This window comes from Channa argus, chromosome 19 (genome assembly GCF_033026475.1).
Source record: "Channa argus isolate prfri chromosome 19, Channa argus male v1.0, whole genome shotgun sequence".
Taxonomy (NCBI): Eukaryota; Metazoa; Chordata; class Actinopteri; order Anabantiformes; family Channidae; genus Channa; species Channa argus.
Genome location: NC_090215.1, coordinates 10,051,136 through 10,067,763, shown reverse-complemented (window position 1 = coordinate 10,067,763; position 16,628 = coordinate 10,051,136). Strand labels below are relative to the sequence as shown.

Below are 16,628 nucleotides of genomic sequence, written 5' to 3'. Positions count from 1 at the left end.
ATAAAGTGACCCGCTCACAAATTTATGCTTCACTATAACACTTATACAAAAAATACAGATACAACATTGGATCCTCTAGTTATTTTTCACATTTAATACAAAAGCTCACATCTGAATGCAAATTCAGTTATTGATTTAAAACTAAAATTCCTTGTTCACAGCATTAACACTTGAGATTGTGGGTGGGTGACCCTTTCAGTAGCGCAATAGCTGCCCCAAAAGCAAAAGTTATTTTGGAAAAAACAAATGATATATTACTTCTCAATGTAATATTTTCTATGTCAATAAAATATAATTAGTATCCAAATTCCCGCCTGTATTGTTGATCTTTTATTAGGTCCGCATTTTCTATTTTGGACAAGTAAGTTTAGCTTTTGGGCAAGTAAAATATCTTGGGCAAGTAGCTGAATTGCTATTTTTATGTTCAAGTCTTTAATAAGCTTAATCTAAAGCCTTGTGTTTGCACTTTTATCTTAAAGAAATAACAAAAAATGAAATTATTAGCAAAATAGATGCAATCTGTCAGTACTTTAATTGTTGCAGCTCTATCAAGGTTTGGGGATTTCTGAGCAAGTTGAAATAATCTAATGAATGTCTTATAGGGCTGGCTGGTGTGTGAGGACCAGGCTTGTCAGAACAGGACCAGACGTTTACCCATCGCCTTCTCCAGACATGGACCAATCTGCCCTGCATGCACCAGGGCCACTCTCAGACCTGAGGTAACAAAACAAAAGTCCCACAGACGCCACATCAGCATTCACACTTGTAAACTCTACTGTGCGTTCCATTCAGTAACATACACACCAGATTAAGGTTAATGTACCCAAAAAGACAAGAAATGCTGCTTCATCACTCAGTCACACTCTGGGTGGAAGTTTTAAATGGATCCACTCACTGGATTCTTTATGATTTGTCCAGGTGGTGGTGCTATGGAGCTGAAGTCTCTTCTCCTGTGCTGTACATCACTACTCATTAGCATCACTTTTGAGCATATGTACACTGTTAAAAAGTGATCTTTTCTATGTCTTGCAGTGTCTGTTGGCATGTGTATGAGAGACACACTTGCTTACATGTGTGTTCTTGTTTGAAGGCACTGAGAGCTGGATGGTAGTTTAGCCATTAAAAGCATCTGTCTGTCCAGCTCTCGGGGCCACCTTATGAACACTTTGTTAGCTTGACCACTGGATTTAAAAGAAACACTCTCCCTTTCAATTTGAGTGTGACGGTTCAATCTATTTTTTGTCCCCTATTTTTCTGTCCCATTCTTTCCATTCCTGCTACAACCCCTGTCTTAACTCTCTTGTCAATTTTATATCTTACGTGCTCTGCTCCTGTTTGCCCCCCCTCCGGCTGCTTTGCTCTGTCTGGCTCTGTGGCGACAGGTTGTAAACCAGAAGGCCAATTTCTGCTGTCACTGTAGCCACTTAAGCGGCCATTGCTGTGCTTGTGGGCCGTGGCACTTTAAACTACAGGCTGAATAAAACATTTAACTCTGTGCTTACTTGCGCACCTTTTTTGTACTCTAAAACCTGCAGCCTGTCCTCATTTTAGCTGGTTTCCACCACAGTGTTTGACTCCCTACTTCATCACTACATTGTTTTTTTAATTTACATCTATGGGGGGCAGGTCATGGTGATGACCAGAGTAAGCAAAGTTTACAAGTTTCTTTGCAAAAAGGCAGACATTAGTTTAAATAAAATGAGCAAGTTTTAAAGAATGATAAATCTAAGTCCTACAGTAAGAGTAAAGTGATCAGGTTTAGTGCTATTTATACAACAAAAAAACACAAACATGCTCTAGAATCTAGAAGAATGTTTCCTATTTGTACTGTACAAACACTTCATGACTTTATGTCAATTAGATATGTCAAACCCATCAGCGTCAGAGCTTCGACTTCTGGTTTGAATTCTCTGATTTCACAGACTTTTTATCAATAATCCCTGATTAAAGTAGTTGTTACCTGGTTAAAGTGGAAAATTAGCATTGACTGTGCATGGTCAACACTTTGCTTATTAGAAATCAGGCAGGACTGTGGTGGCCCACTTTCAGGGCACCTTGAAGATCTCTGCCCTTAACAAGATGCTGACATGATCTCATTAACATCACGCTGCAACCTGATGTGGGAGGGGCAGCTCAAAAACAGTTAAAATACCTTTGTTTCCCTTTACAATGAATACGCATAAGCCCATATCAGTCATGAACTTTGAAGAACGTCGGGAAACGGGTCCTTTTCAGACATGTAACCAACATCGGGAGATGGATGGTGTGAAATGAGTTCTCACTTGTGAAGAAATACTCCGGATAACTGGTGCAAGGAGTGGTGCTTGGGCACTTCTAGTAGGGGGGCAGAACATGACGCAAAAACAAAGCTGCGGAAGTGACATTGTTTTCCTTCCAGCACAGGGGAGATGGCGGACGAAAATACCCCCTCTCCAGTAATGATGGCTGTTGTTATGTTGATATCAATAGTAAATGTATATAGACGTATCCGCGGTATTAACCAAAGAATGGAAAACAGTACACGGGAAACATGAACAGAGAATGTATTTGCCCGGTTTCACAGCAGTCGCAGGAAATGGGCGTCATCAACACACCCACTCACTCATGGGGACACTCGTGCTGAATCCTCCGGGGTATTACCTCCTCTAATCACGAATGAGCTCGGATAGAGATAATCTGGACTTTGCACTAGGGAGCTGGCTGGGTAAAGTCCGGGTAATGTCAGGGCCAACAGACGTGGGTGTTGGCGTTCCCCCCCCCAGAGAAAGTCTGGAAAATGTCTGAGAGGGGCTGTAGTGTAAGTCAGTAGGCAGAAATAGTTTCTGTGATGCTCATCATGTCATAAATTCAATTTGTGTGACATTCAGGCACAGAACAAACATTGACATTAATAATTTAGACAGCCGGGTACACAATTCCAGGACCCTCTTCTTCTATGGTGGTGTGGTGTTCCTAGGTGCTTCCATTCCCCAGTGATGCTTCAGTCATAATACATAAAATCATGTGATATGGTCAAAGACCTGACTTCAAAAAACCTGAACTACTTTCACGTTTCCCAACCTGGCATTAGTGTTACAATTGGTATTGATTATTTTTTATTACGCAAAGCATTAAACAAACAAAGGATACACTGAAAACACTTCCTTTGAATATTTGGCTTTAACCCTTTAAATCTGTATCATGTATTGTTAAAATAGAAGTTTTGAGTTATTTTCATGGTCTCCAGAATTTAGGCTGCCATACTGTAAGTGCTTTAAGTACTATGTTACTAAAAAGCATTGCCATCTAGCAAAACGGCAAGCTTGTGCCCTGTACAAAAATTGTTGCTGACCCTGATCTCTGATCTCCACCTAGGAAGACACTCCTTCTAAATATGGTTCATAACAGGCTACATTGAATTTTTCAGTATTAGGCAGCACTGTTGTCTGAATCAAGCCAGTGCAAAGAGATTAATATCCCAGCAGCTTACATGTTAAATTGCTGCCAATTATGCAAAGTACTCAAGAGGCCATTCATGTCCTTTTTAAGCTGGTGGTAGATCAAATGCACTGAAACAAGTAGAGAAGAAGATGATGCATCCACCTCTCCTAGAGAGGAGAGCCTTTTTTCCTGCTCCTGGTTTGTTGGAAGCTTCATTAGACTTCCAGAACTGGATACCATACTTTTCTGCCTGCTGGATCGCTATGACTACAATCCCTTTTATGCTTTTTATCTGCCAGTATCATCACAGATTATCAAGATAATATCAGCACCAGCCAGAAAGACAATCAGAGTTTCTTCTCTGTGTACACTGCCCAAGAAAAACACTTGGTTGTGCCAGAGCCTTTGTAAAGCCGCGTCTTGTTTGTGACTCTGCGTTCCCTTTTCTCTCTTGCATCATGGTACATTTACCATCTCTGTGGGGGTGCCTGTGCTCTCTTCTCCTCCCTCCATCCATCTCTCTCACTCTGCCTCTTCCTTTTTCCCCCTCTCTCTCTCTCTCTCTTTCTCTCTCTCTGGACACAGATTCAGAGCGTGATCTGATCTCCATGTAATGGGAGAGTAATAGGCACTCTGCCTTGATTGGTTGGTAATTTGGGGGAGTTATGCACAGGTGCAATTTGTAATATTTTCAGTAAATTAAATTTCTTTCTCTTCCTCTCTCCCTCGCTCTTCATTTCTCCCTCCCTTCACAGCGCTTAACTCAAATAGGCAATTTTTTCTCACCCTGTTTCAAATCTCTGTCCTGACTTTCCTTTTCTTCCCCCCTTTTATTCAATGCTTTTTTCCCCTGCTCCTTTCTTTTCATTCTCTTTCCCTCCCCTCCCTCCCTCCTTAGCTCTTACACTCATTCTCTCTTCTCTTGGCTTGCTATTCTCTCCTCCTCTCACCCTCCCTTTCTGTCTCTCTCTCTCTTTCTCCCCTCGTTTTATTGATGTACGCTCAGGCGCCCATTAGAGCTCCCTTTTTCCCTCTAGTGGAAATTGCAGCATGTTAATTTTCACACAAATTACGGCAATAGCAGGTATCTCTATTTGATACATTATAGCGGGAGCAATCAGAGATAATTGAGTGCCTTTCAGAGGGAGACGGCTGCATTCACTGCCAGCTCAAAGCTGCCCCATTATCGCCTAATCGCTCTTTAAACACTGAATTTTGCCGAACAAAAATTCTTGTCATAATTTTGCTTAAGTGTATTTGGAAATCACAGTCCTTTGAGCGAGGATAATTGAAATCAAATCCCTTTCACTGGAGCTGACATTTCTACATTTCCCCCCAATTGAAATTAATTTCAAAAATTGAGCATGAATATCTTCAAATAGCAGGCAATTATGCCTTTCAATGGGGAGAAATTACCGGTGCTGAATCGTTGGAGGCTTGCGGGCGAGAGCACCAGTTAAATGCCTTTGTTTCCCGCCGTGTTTGCCTAGTAAAGATTTACATATATTGACTCATTATGGTGTCTTGTGAAGCTGATCGGCGTGACTACCACAACCGGCAATAACGTTCAACGCATCTAAAAAGCTCAAGAGTTTTAAAGCCTTGTGGCCTCACAGCTGAGGGAAAATGTATGTTTGTTTCTTCCCTCCACCCCCCACCCCTTTCTCACTCCCTCTCTCTTTCTGCAGCTGCAGTTGTGTGAAGGCTTGGATATTGTAGCTTCACTATTTACAATGCGTGTTTGCAGCTAAGCTTGGAGAAGAGTATGGAAAAGAAGTGTGGCTTTGTTTGTGTCACCAATGCTGCGATACTTTCTTGAAATCTGTATCTGCTCCATGTTAGTGTTTTCAATAGTGTTTCAGCAGCTTTGCACACTTTCTGTCTACTATAAACAGTGTGTTTTTGTTTTGGTTCGGGATGCTGTACTGTCTTTCTTCACATGCACACAGAGACATATTGTCTGACAGACTACCTTTTCATTAACTGCTTCACTGGTGGACTTGAGCGACAGTATAGTGTTGAAAAGTTCTTTGGAGGTCAGGTGTGTGTGTCTTTACGTGTGTGCATGTTAGTCCCTTAAAAGACAGACAGGTGTTTTTAGACTGAGGAAGTCTTGAGTGCTCCTTTTATTGTGTGAGCCATTTTAGACTGTTGCTCTGTGATTTGGATCAATTTGGATGATTTACCCTCCTTTTCTTATTTCTTATGTTTTTTCCACTTTGATTTTATACATCCTGTATTTGTATCTCTTTCACACACACATACACATAGCCCCCTTTCCCTTTTGGCCAAACTGTGTTTGTGCCTGCATACATGTGCCCGGGTGTGTATGTGTGTGTCAGGAGGGGTAGTCTGCTGGGGAAGAGGGGGGCAAAGGAGCAAGGGGTACAAGGTGGGGGCTGGGGGGTCCTACGCTCCCGGGAGAGAGGCAATTTCACAGCTGGTTTGGTCCTTAGGCAGTCAGGCTGAAAATGCTGCAGATTTGTGGAGCAAATTGAAATGGTGTCAATGCAGGAACAAAGCGTCGAGCTGAATGACGTGTGTGTGTGTGTGTGTGTGTGTGTGTGTGTGTGTGTTTATGGGAGGGTGCGAGGTGGGGTTGAGGGGATCTAAATTCATTAACAACCCTGTAACATTTTAGCCACGACTTTCTGACACCTGTCAGTCAATCAGTATGCAGCGGCACGCCCGCCCACAATCAGGATTATATTGTTTGAATGTGGTGCTGTTTGTGTGTGTGTGTGTGTGTGTGTGTGTGTGTGTGTGTGTGTGTGCGCGACAGAGAGAAGGAGAGGGAGTGTTCTCTCTCTGTGTGTTTTATTTTCAAGAGGAAGAAGTGTGTGGTGTTTGTGCCCGCCGAGCTTGTTCAACCTTGGCAACCGTAACCGAGGCTCCATTATGGGATGTGCATGGTTTGGTTGTTGACTAGGCAGTGCATCAGCGGTCAACAGCTGTGCGTGCCATGTGGGCAGCCATAGAAAGCCATTAAACACACACACTTACACTTACACTCACACAACACATAGTTTGCATTTAGTTACATTAGATACTCTTGCCACTTGATTATGCCACTGCAGCAAAAACTGAAATTACAATTACGCACATTGCCGATTGGCAGGTATAATGGGTGCACACAAACTCCCTTCACTGACACACACACAGATAGTGACACACAGGAATTGTCAGGGGATTCTTCCTGGTGGTAATAATAAAGCACTCGGCGCACACCTGATGGCAGTGAGGGGTCGGGGCTTAGCATGCCCTCTCCAGCGTAGCAGGGAAATGACGAGCCAATAACTGCAATTAAACATGCAGTATAATGGCTAATCAAATTGACAGCCTCGGCTGTTCGCATGCCTCTCTCACAATGGCTTATCACAACAAACTATTATGAGGGAGGGTATTTCAGGCCTGATCCCCTCTTTTCTTTCTCTCTCTCTCTTCCTCACCGTCTCTGATTCTCTCCATCTCATGTCTTTATGTATCTTTGCCCTTTCTCGCTTTTTTAGATTTTTTTCAACTCCCACCTTTTTATCTTCCTCATCCTTTTCATATCTCTCTCTCTCTCTCTCTTTCTCTCTCTCTCTCTCTCTCTCTCTCTCTCTCTCTCTCTCTCTCTCTCTCTCTCTCTCTCTCTCTCTTCCCCCCTTCTCTCTCCCTCCCTATTTGAGGCTGTCATATGGCTCCAGTTAATTGCAGTGGAGATTAACAAAGCAAGCAAATTTGTTTTCTTGCTTTACAGTGTCACACAGAGGAAGGGAGATGTTTTCTGTGAGGTATACTTGTATGAGCAGAGTGCACATTTGCAGAGTCACATTCAGTCTACCTATTTCTGAAACTTGTAAACATGGTTTGTTAATCTGTTTTGTAGGTGTTTATGTTCTGTCATGATCTTCGATCTTTTAGTCAGTGAGACACACTAGCTAACTAAAATAATATGAATTAATAACTTATTCTATGCTGCATTTACACAGTGTAAACACAGTCAGACTTAACAGGAGGATCTTTGTTATTCTATTATTATTCCAAACTCCATATTTTTCATGTATTTTAAACTACAACCAGTAATTTATATTTAATTGGCTAGTTATCTTATCATTTATTATTATATTTTTTATTTTATTTGTTTATAAAATAAGAGGGAAAGGAAAAATAGTTTTCTCTGACAAACAACCAGAAACTTAAATATTTCAGGTTTGTATTTATGGGATATTTTTGACCCGTGAAACCACAAAATGATCTTTATTAAGACGATTAGGTGTTAGCCACGATGTGATCAATCCAGATTAAATACAGTTTCCTTGTTAATGTTCATATTGAGCTGTCATTTATGTCTTTTTAGCTCAGCAACAGTCCCTGGCTATGTGCTAACTAATGATCCTGATGAATTCTGTGCACTGTGGTACACAGGCTTTAAAACCTGGAAAAAAGAGCACTGGTATTCAGTCAAGTACAAAGAGAGCCTGATGCCCACCACCAACAACATGATGTGAATTTAGCACCACAGGAGAAGTAAAGAAAAATAAATAAGAATGTGGGGGAAAGGAGGAAGGGTAGGAGACAGAGGGCAAACAGTTTGCTGTTTCATGAAGGTTTCTCCACATGTCGTTTAAATATGACTGTCTGAAGCTCCATTTCCAATACCACAGCAATGTTTTTGCCATAGTGTTCATCAATGTGTGCAGCAGGTTTTGTTTGTTGAAGTAAAACTTTGTGTTTGTTTGTTTTGTTTTGTTTTGCAGTACTCTGAAAAGGCCCTGTACAACCAACTCTGCTTCTACAGGTTCATCTTTGACTGGGACCATGCGGTCGCCAGAGTGCTACAAGCTGATGAGAGAAGTAAGACTATGCACACAGATATCGCACATGTTGCTTGTTACTGCACTATTAGCCTCTTAAACTGTTTATTCATGAAGGTTGATGCAGTTAGATTTGATCATATTTATTCATATTTTTACTGTTTTTGTTATCATTCTGCAGTACTGCCTTTCAAGCTGAAATCAAGTTACTAGAACTGCTATTGAAGTTTGAAATTTGATGTCTTAACAATACTTCCTCACAAATACACATAGCAACATAACATTAGCAATCAATGTCTCAACGTAAACCTTTTACCCAGGCTGCACTTACAATATTCACCAATGATGTGACACACACACAAGTAGCGGAGTATGGGCATTGGATATGGGGAGGGGGGTTAAGGACATTCAGCTCCTCGAGTCGACAGCCCTAATTTAGGAGACGGATTCAATCACACACACATACAGAATGCAAAACGCTCCAATCACTGGAAGAAAGGAGGAAAGAGCCCTCCACCGTTCTCCCTCTACCCTCACTGTCCATCTCTACTGCTTTTGCTCCTTTCTCTCTCTCGCTCTCTCTCTCTCGCTCTCTCTCCCTCTCCCTCTCTTGGACAGGCACTCGTTTGGCTGTGTTGATTGAAAACAGGTTTTAGATTTGGGGAAATGATAGGGGGAGTAATGGGCGAGCTGACGAAAGGATAGCCCTTCTCCTATAATGGGACATGGAGCGTATATTTCCCCCCTTGGACTCAAATAGACGCTACTCCAGCGCTCTGGGCGCGCTCGGTAGGCGTCAGCCACAAGGCCTCTTTACCCATAGTTCTCCCTGATTGATGTCACTTGATTAGAAAGGGCTGCTGGGCCGAGTGATTTATTTATTTGATTAAATATTTATGTATGTATGTTATTTATGTATGTATTCCTAACTACTGAGAGCGTGTGTGCCGGCCCAGAGCTGAGCAAGGCAGCGAAAGAGTGAGACAGCAGAGGTAAATATAACGTGTAATCAACAGATGACCACTCAGAAGATGGAGGGAGCTGAAATAGGGGGATTGGACCGGTGTAGAGGAGGAGGAGGGGAAGGGAAGGAGTACTAACATGATTATAGCCTCCATTTTTGCTTTCTTTTATTTCTGTCTTTGCCCAGATGCAAGAAATCATCGCCAATCAGTTCTTGATTCTCCTTCTTTCTTTATGCTCCTATGCTTTGCAGTATTTTGAATCTGCCTTGGGCTTTTCCTTCTGGAGTTTCAGTTATATTTTGTGCCTCACGCTTTAATACAGTACAAAACAATACCAGACATTATTTACATCATTGTGAGGTATAAGATATGTGCGCTCACATGTGTTATACGTATAGAAGAAAGGTGTACTGTATCTGGTATACAACAGGTTAAATTCTTGCAGAGCAGTTTAGAATCTAGAACTGGCCAGCATTTAGTGGTTCACTGACACCAAATCAGTGCGTGTCACCAGGAATCATTCCAAAGATGGTGAAAGAAGCACACATGCTGTCTGTTCACAACCTTCAGATAATACTGTGGTCACCAGCAGCGGGGGGTTGTGACCTTTCAAAATACATATTTATGACAAAGTGTTACACATTGGATGTTCCTGTTGACTGATTTTGACATAATGGATTGGATTGTAATTAAAATTTACATAAAAAAATGTTTAGCAACCCCTCTAAATATTCTGAAAACTTCTAGATCGCTTTTAAAAAAGCCAGTACAGTAGCTTCAAGTGCTAACTTTTTAAATTGGGTTAATTCTCATCATGGATCTAATGTGTTTAAGTTAAACAGTTTTTTATTTAAGCCACACTGGAAAACAAGTGAGTCTCCCTACAGTGTGTCCAAAAATGTGTTTGAGGGACAGAATTTTGACAACAAGAGAGAGAATACATGTCTGCATCCTACCTGTAACACCCAGTACTGTTCTGCTGCTGGTGTCGTTCAGCACCGCCCAGCACTCTGCAGAGTTAACAGTCACAACAAGTCTCCTGTTTGTCTGCTCGGACTTGACAGCCACAAAATGTGGCAGTAACAAGAATCGGCTGCAAAATCAGAATGTGGAGCTTTCTTTGCATTTTAAGTGTGTTTTCAATATCACGCAAATCATTCTTTAATAACTGACTTAATGATATTGGTAGTTGTTTAAGTGATTGCTAAGTGGTGCAGAACACTCAAAGTTACAGTTCTACATAGCTCTCTCTCTGTGTGTGTGTGTGTGTGTGTGTGTGTGTGTGTGTGTATATATATATATATATATATATATATATATATATATATATATATATATATATATATATATATATATATATATATATATATATATATATATATATATATATAATTTATTTTATTTTATTTTTTTTAAACATACACTAATGTAGCAAATTTACAGGAAATATCCTAAACGTTATCCAGCCACATGTGACTGTATCTTTTAGGCCTGTTGGGCAAAGTTTCTTACCTCAGATAGGACAGAATGGATGTATAAACACTCATGTTGCTATAAAATATAGGTTTATGGTGTTATCCCTCAGTCCTGGGGCAGTAATACCCCATATTACTGCATTACACACCCAGGGGCCACACTGCTCAAATGACAGGGGGGAGGCATACAATGCTATACACCCTACAGTACTCTGTGTGTGTCTGTGCATTGACTGGTATCTCTTTGGGAGTATGTGCAATGTGTACCTGTAATGATTTATTCGCATTCGTTATGTATGAACACCATCTTGACATAATATATTTGTATTGGCTTCCTCGTGGTGGTAGCACTGAAATACAGAAATTAGCTTTTTCACAGTATATGAGATTGTTAATAGTTCATGAATGTAATCCATGGTCTTGATTTTTGATATGCAATCGGGTGGATTGGGGTTGCAGTGTGGCGTGTAGAATCCTTAGCAACTTACTTTTTAGTTAGTCTTTTTATTACATTAAATTGACTACATGTCATTTTTTGGCTCGAAATGTGAATTGGATATTATGTTTCTTGTTTACATCTTCTCTAGGATTGAATAGATTTGAATTCAAGAGGTTTACTTTATCTTTAAATGTTTGTAACAATGCTGTTCACGAAACTCTTTAGGAATAGTACATCTTGATACAGTCTAATAGCTGTACTGATTTATTTATTTACTGTGTTCATGGATCGGTCAGCGATTCAGAAAAGCCTGAATGTCTACTGAACATACGAAGCAATGCACGTTAGTAAAAATAGCTTTACATAAAAGCGCTCTAAGTCAACGCTGAATGTAATTTGATCAGGCTGAGTGTGCATATACTCTGCAAGTGCTCCTTTGTGTCTATGCATGTGCACATCTGCCAGCGTGAACCAGTCTTATCTACATGTACGTTGCATTTTTGTGCCTGATTGCTGCGACTGAGTAAAACATGGAGGTAATTTCATCCGCCACGGGAGATCTCTAATAGATTATACGCACACATAGGCATGCACGCCATGAAAAAAACCATGCTGTCCGTTCTTTAGCTGGGAACATCCTGTATCGGTGACTTTCAAATCATTTCTCATCACTTTTCTTCTCTCTGTCTCCTTTGATCTCCCTTTTTTATCTTCCCCTCCCTTTCTTTCTCAGTCTATTTGTTGCTTTTCCCTTCCCTCAATCACCCCTCCCCTCCAGGTCTCAACCTTGAGTGTGGGCAGTATGATTGCGTGTGTAAGTAATAATGTAATTTTGCCACATTGATAAAATATAAATTGTCCTTGAGCTGCGCTTTTCTAATGATCCATTTACCGAGAGCTTCCCCGCCACCTCTCAGCGCTCTGCATTTGGTCCTCTTCTACCCTCCCACTCCTCTTCCTCTCACTCTGTCTTCTTTTTCTCTTCAATTCTTTCTCTTCCATCTCCATTTTCTTCCCTCTTTCTCGCTCTCCCTCTCTCTCTCTCTCTCGTCATCTTCCACGCTCCCCTCCCTTTCTCCAGTGATACAAAGCGGGGTGGCAAAATCCGCGGGTGCGATTGTCAAATCAATTATTCATTCTGTGCAATTACACTCACACAAAGAAGTTTCCCTGTGCTCCGAGTGGTGATTAAATTAACTGCTATTCCAGCTGCCCGTCGCCACCAGCCTAATAGAATATTCATGGAGGCGGCCGATGGAATGGCCGATCTCCATTAACTTCATCATGCTCACTTAATTACAGGCTTGTTATTGTATTTACACCTAGTTAGAGCGTGCAGAGCCCCGATCTACTCGTGCCCAGCATCGCCAGAGTGTGCACAAGTGTGTGACAACACCTAGTTAGAGCAAAGATAACCCCTGATACACTCATTTTGCGCATGTGTGTTGGAGTTGGTGGGAATGTGTGTTTGTATGTGGTTAATGGAGAGAAAAATATTATCTGGGTTGACAAATTTCTGTCCCATTCTATAAATTGCACATAGTTTTTAGGATCTAAAGCTACATGTGTCTCTCCTCATGCTGTTTTTCCATCTTTGATTTGAGTCAGCATCTCTTTCCTTCTTATTTCCACGCCTCCGCTTTATCATTCATGCCTCGGCCTTCCCAACAAAGCCATCTCCCCTCTCTTCTCTCCTTCCGCCTCACACTCACTCTTTAAGCGAGGCTACTTATTTGAACTACACTCCCCACTGTGCTCAGACTTGCAGCCAGATCTCTCCCTCTTTCTTTTTCCTGTGACTCTTAAATCATTCTTTTATCTGTTCGCCACACAGTGATTGAGGTGGAAAAAAAGAAGTAGGGAGGAGGGGGAGAATTATTTTCTCCTACCTTTCAGAAATGATGACATGATTGCTTTCGCTTGATCATGCATCATCACCCCCCCCCTTCTATTCCCCAGATAAATAGACTAGTTTGTCTCTCCCAGCCTCTCTTCTCCCCTTTTCTACCTCCATCCCCATCCTTGCTAACATGAGGATTATCCAGTAATAGTTGCTGTTGACGTTTAAGTCAACCACACCATCCTGGGTCTGGGTGTGGGTGTGAGAGAGTGAGATTGATTACTGTTGTCACATGGCTGTTTTTTTGTCGCCATGACTGTGAGTTAGTGTGCTTTTTAGGTGTTTAACTACCATCACTCGTCTGTGTGTGTGTGTGTGTGTGTATGTCTGCCTCACTGTTTATCTGTGTATCTAACCTTTGTTCCCTTGGGCAGTCAGTGGGCTGGTATTTATCCAACGTCCACTAATGTAGCTGACAGGAAGAGAGACAGGAGATAGGGTGTGGAGATGTTGAGGACATGACAACCGGCCATATGGACAACGTGTGTGCATGTGTGTTACATACAGGATGAGGTCTAGATGAATAACAGCCGTGCACACAGAGTGCGATTGAAGTAATTGTTTTGTATTTTTGTTTGTTTTTTTTCGAAGTTTTTAAACTTCTTGCAATGTTGTTCATGGTCAGGTTTTGGCGTACGGCTAAAACAGGTAATCAGTGGACAAATTACCAAAAAATAGTTTATTCATTCATCAAGCAAAACTTTGTCCAGCTTCTGACTATAAATGTGAGGATTTTATTAATTGTGTCAGGAATTCAGAAAAATGTCCATCCCAGTTACTCGGAGCCTAGAGTGTGACATCTTAAAAATGTTCGTTTTGTGTGAAGAATCCTCCATAAGCCAACAAACTTTACTTTTATGGAAGACAAAACAAACTGGAAGTATTAATATCTCTAAAGCATCAACCTTTTATTTTATTTCTTTATTTATTTTTGTATTTTCAGTTTTCTTATAAAAGATAAAATCTCTAAAATTAATGGATTATAAAATAATTGCCAACTATAGTCAGAAACTCTCAAAAATATGCACACTGTCCATGACTATATTTGCAGCATTCATTCCTCTGCCTTTATTGGGTAATATTCATGTAGGTGAACAGCAGAATTACAAGATATATGTAAACAAAGCTAAGTGAGAAACTGTTTATACAACTTATCTATAGTTTTTCTTTAAAATCGTCTTTTGTATGATACAGACCCAGTGTTCATCCTTTGACTTTGACAAATACAATTTGATTCTGCATGTATCTGAAAATATTCTATCAGACCTTAATTTGCTGCTGGCACCTTCTGATTGGTGTTTTTTTTCCCTGGGCTCTTTGTGAGTTCTCTTTTACAATAAAAGCAGTTCATGGTCAGTGTGAATGACAAAAGATTAATGCTGTAAAATCAGATCAGTAGCAAATAAAACAAAACTTTCTCCTACTTCCATTTTCTGCGTCTTTACCAATGTGCCAGCTTATTATTCCACATGTATCTTACTGCACTCTCTGTCATCGTGTGTTATTACTTGGTTTCATGATACTTTATCTACACTTGACCCTCACTATGATATTGTAAAGATTTCACAATAATTCACAATTTATATTTGGTAGGCACACAGCCTGGGGCAGTCAGTCTTCTCCCTGGCCTCATCACAGCCCACCTGAAGGGATAACAGGGACAAGATATTGACTTCACACTCATTGGGCTTTTTCTATCGATCTTATGATTGTGTGTGTGTGTGTGTGTGTGTGTGTGTGTGTGTGTGTGTGTGTGTGTGTGTGTGTGTGTGTGTGTGTGTGTGTGTGTGTGTGTGTGTGTGTGTGTGTGTGTGTGTGTGTGTGTGTGTGTGTGTGTGTGTGTGTGTGTGTGTGTGTGTGTGTGTGTGTGTGTGTGTACTGCCATCGACCCATCAGTCCAATTGCATGTGATCCCCCCCCTCCCAGCCCTTAAAGTGAAAGCATTACTGGCAGACAGCATTGGATCTGGTAGCTCCAGTTAAGGGTGAAATACTCCGCACTGTTTGTTAGATTAGAGACAAAGCTGTTCTCTGTGATGCTTTTCTTACTGACTGGCAGAACTTAATCAAAAGGAATCGCTTAGTAGTTCGAAATACACACATCAAACTACCGTCTTATATTGACTTATAGGTGCATTTGACGAGTGAAATTATTTGATGTTGAGCTCTAGCAATGATGACTCTACTTATTTTTCTCTTCTAGTTAAAGTCACCCGGCTGAACAAAGAAAAGGAAGTGTATCGGAGGCTGAAGGAAGTGCCAGACAAAGCCTTAGCCACCAGTGGCTACTCGGAGATTAACCTGGCCAAACTCTTCCAGTCCTTCTCCTCCCTTAAGTAATACAGCACACACACATCTGTAAATACATCCGCACCCCTACCAAGAGACCTAAACATCTGACTCTAACATGGACATTTGTACAGTCAATTACATCTCATCACTGTTTTGGATTCTGAAAAAAAATCTGATTTTAGGCCTTACCTACACATCATCTTCCCAGGAATGTATGTGCTTGTTATATAGCTTAAAATCCAATCACATCTCTCTGTCTCTCTCCATTTTCTTCACATACACTTTGTGCGCACACATACCTGACTTGACCCCATCACCCTGACTCTGTATGGTAAAGGGGAGTAGCAATCATACCTAAATGACAGTCTATTGTGTGTGCAGAGGCTAGCTGTGCCCAGATGTGTGTGTGTGTGTGTGTGTGAGTGTGTGAGTGAGTGTGTGTGTGTGAGAGAGAAAGAAAGTGTTAAAATGACTTATCCTCAGAGCAGCCAGTATACTCCAAAAGCTGCTAATTAGCCAATGATAGTGACCCTGGTCACTAAGACCACTGGATGCCTGCAGTGATCGGACACTTGTTCTGATTACCACCATTCATCCCAAGTGCGTGAGTGTGTGTGTGTGTGTGTCAGATGAGAGGATGAAAGTAAGGATGATGCAGGGAGGGATTTATACTCTCTATTGAACAACTGATCCCCTTCTCCTCCACTGCCTCTGTTTAACTGATGTCATTTCAGCCCTTCAACCTGTTTTTCTTCAGCCTCCTTCCACCGTCCAGATTGTGTTTTAATGTGTGTAATTTACTGTGTATCTGACTTGTACCGCTCAGGAGGGTTTCTGTAATGACTTTTGTAATGACCACAGTGATTCATATTGGGTGTTTTGATATTGAAGAAAGCCGTTTTGATACTGAATATCAATAAAAAGCTAAATAAGTAAGATGTTAATCTTGTGTTATTTGCGATTTATGGGGTGACAGAAATAGGAGAACGAGTATCCTGCAGTGTCAACATCTTTCCTGTGTTATCGCTGCACACTGTAATACAACAAAAGTGAAGCTTACAAAGAAACATAACAGAATATTTAATGAAATCTCCCTTTTTCATAATGCTTGGGCATTGGCTAGGTAAATGAAGCATTTCTTCACTTTATGTAACCAATGCATAATGCATTTTTTTAATCTCTGCAAATCTCATGCAATGCTCAAACTCCATAGATCCTTATATCAGGTTGTGCTTGTGTAGCCAGAGCCTCGTAGAGTATATTCTGCAGTAGACCTGCCCTCCAAAAACTGTTTGCTTTGCACCTCAAGTAAGTCTCACACATATGTCCCGACTGTTGT

General features: G+C 41.0%; 1 protein-coding gene across 2 annotated transcripts in view; it reads left to right on the top strand.

Annotated features, from left to right (window-relative positions):
* pola1 (polymerase (DNA directed), alpha 1) overlaps nucleotides 1-16,225 on the top strand; it is a 48,293-nt gene extending 32,068 nt beyond the window's left edge. Inside the window, exons 35-37 of one of the 2 annotated variants that reach the window (XM_067486964.1) lie at nucleotides 603-719; nucleotides 8,163-8,259; nucleotides 15,201-16,225. In XM_067486964.1, coding sequence (XP_067343065.1) covers nucleotides 603-719; nucleotides 8,163-8,259; nucleotides 15,201-15,337 — 351 coding nt within the window. In that variant the 3' untranslated portion in view covers nucleotides 15,338-16,225. Of the gene's footprint in view, nucleotides 1-602; nucleotides 720-8,162; nucleotides 8,260-11,831; nucleotides 12,540-15,200 lie in introns of those variants that run through there. The other variant, XM_067486965.1, reaches the window with a different exon arrangement.
* Nucleotides 16,226-16,628: the final 403 nt, after the last annotated feature.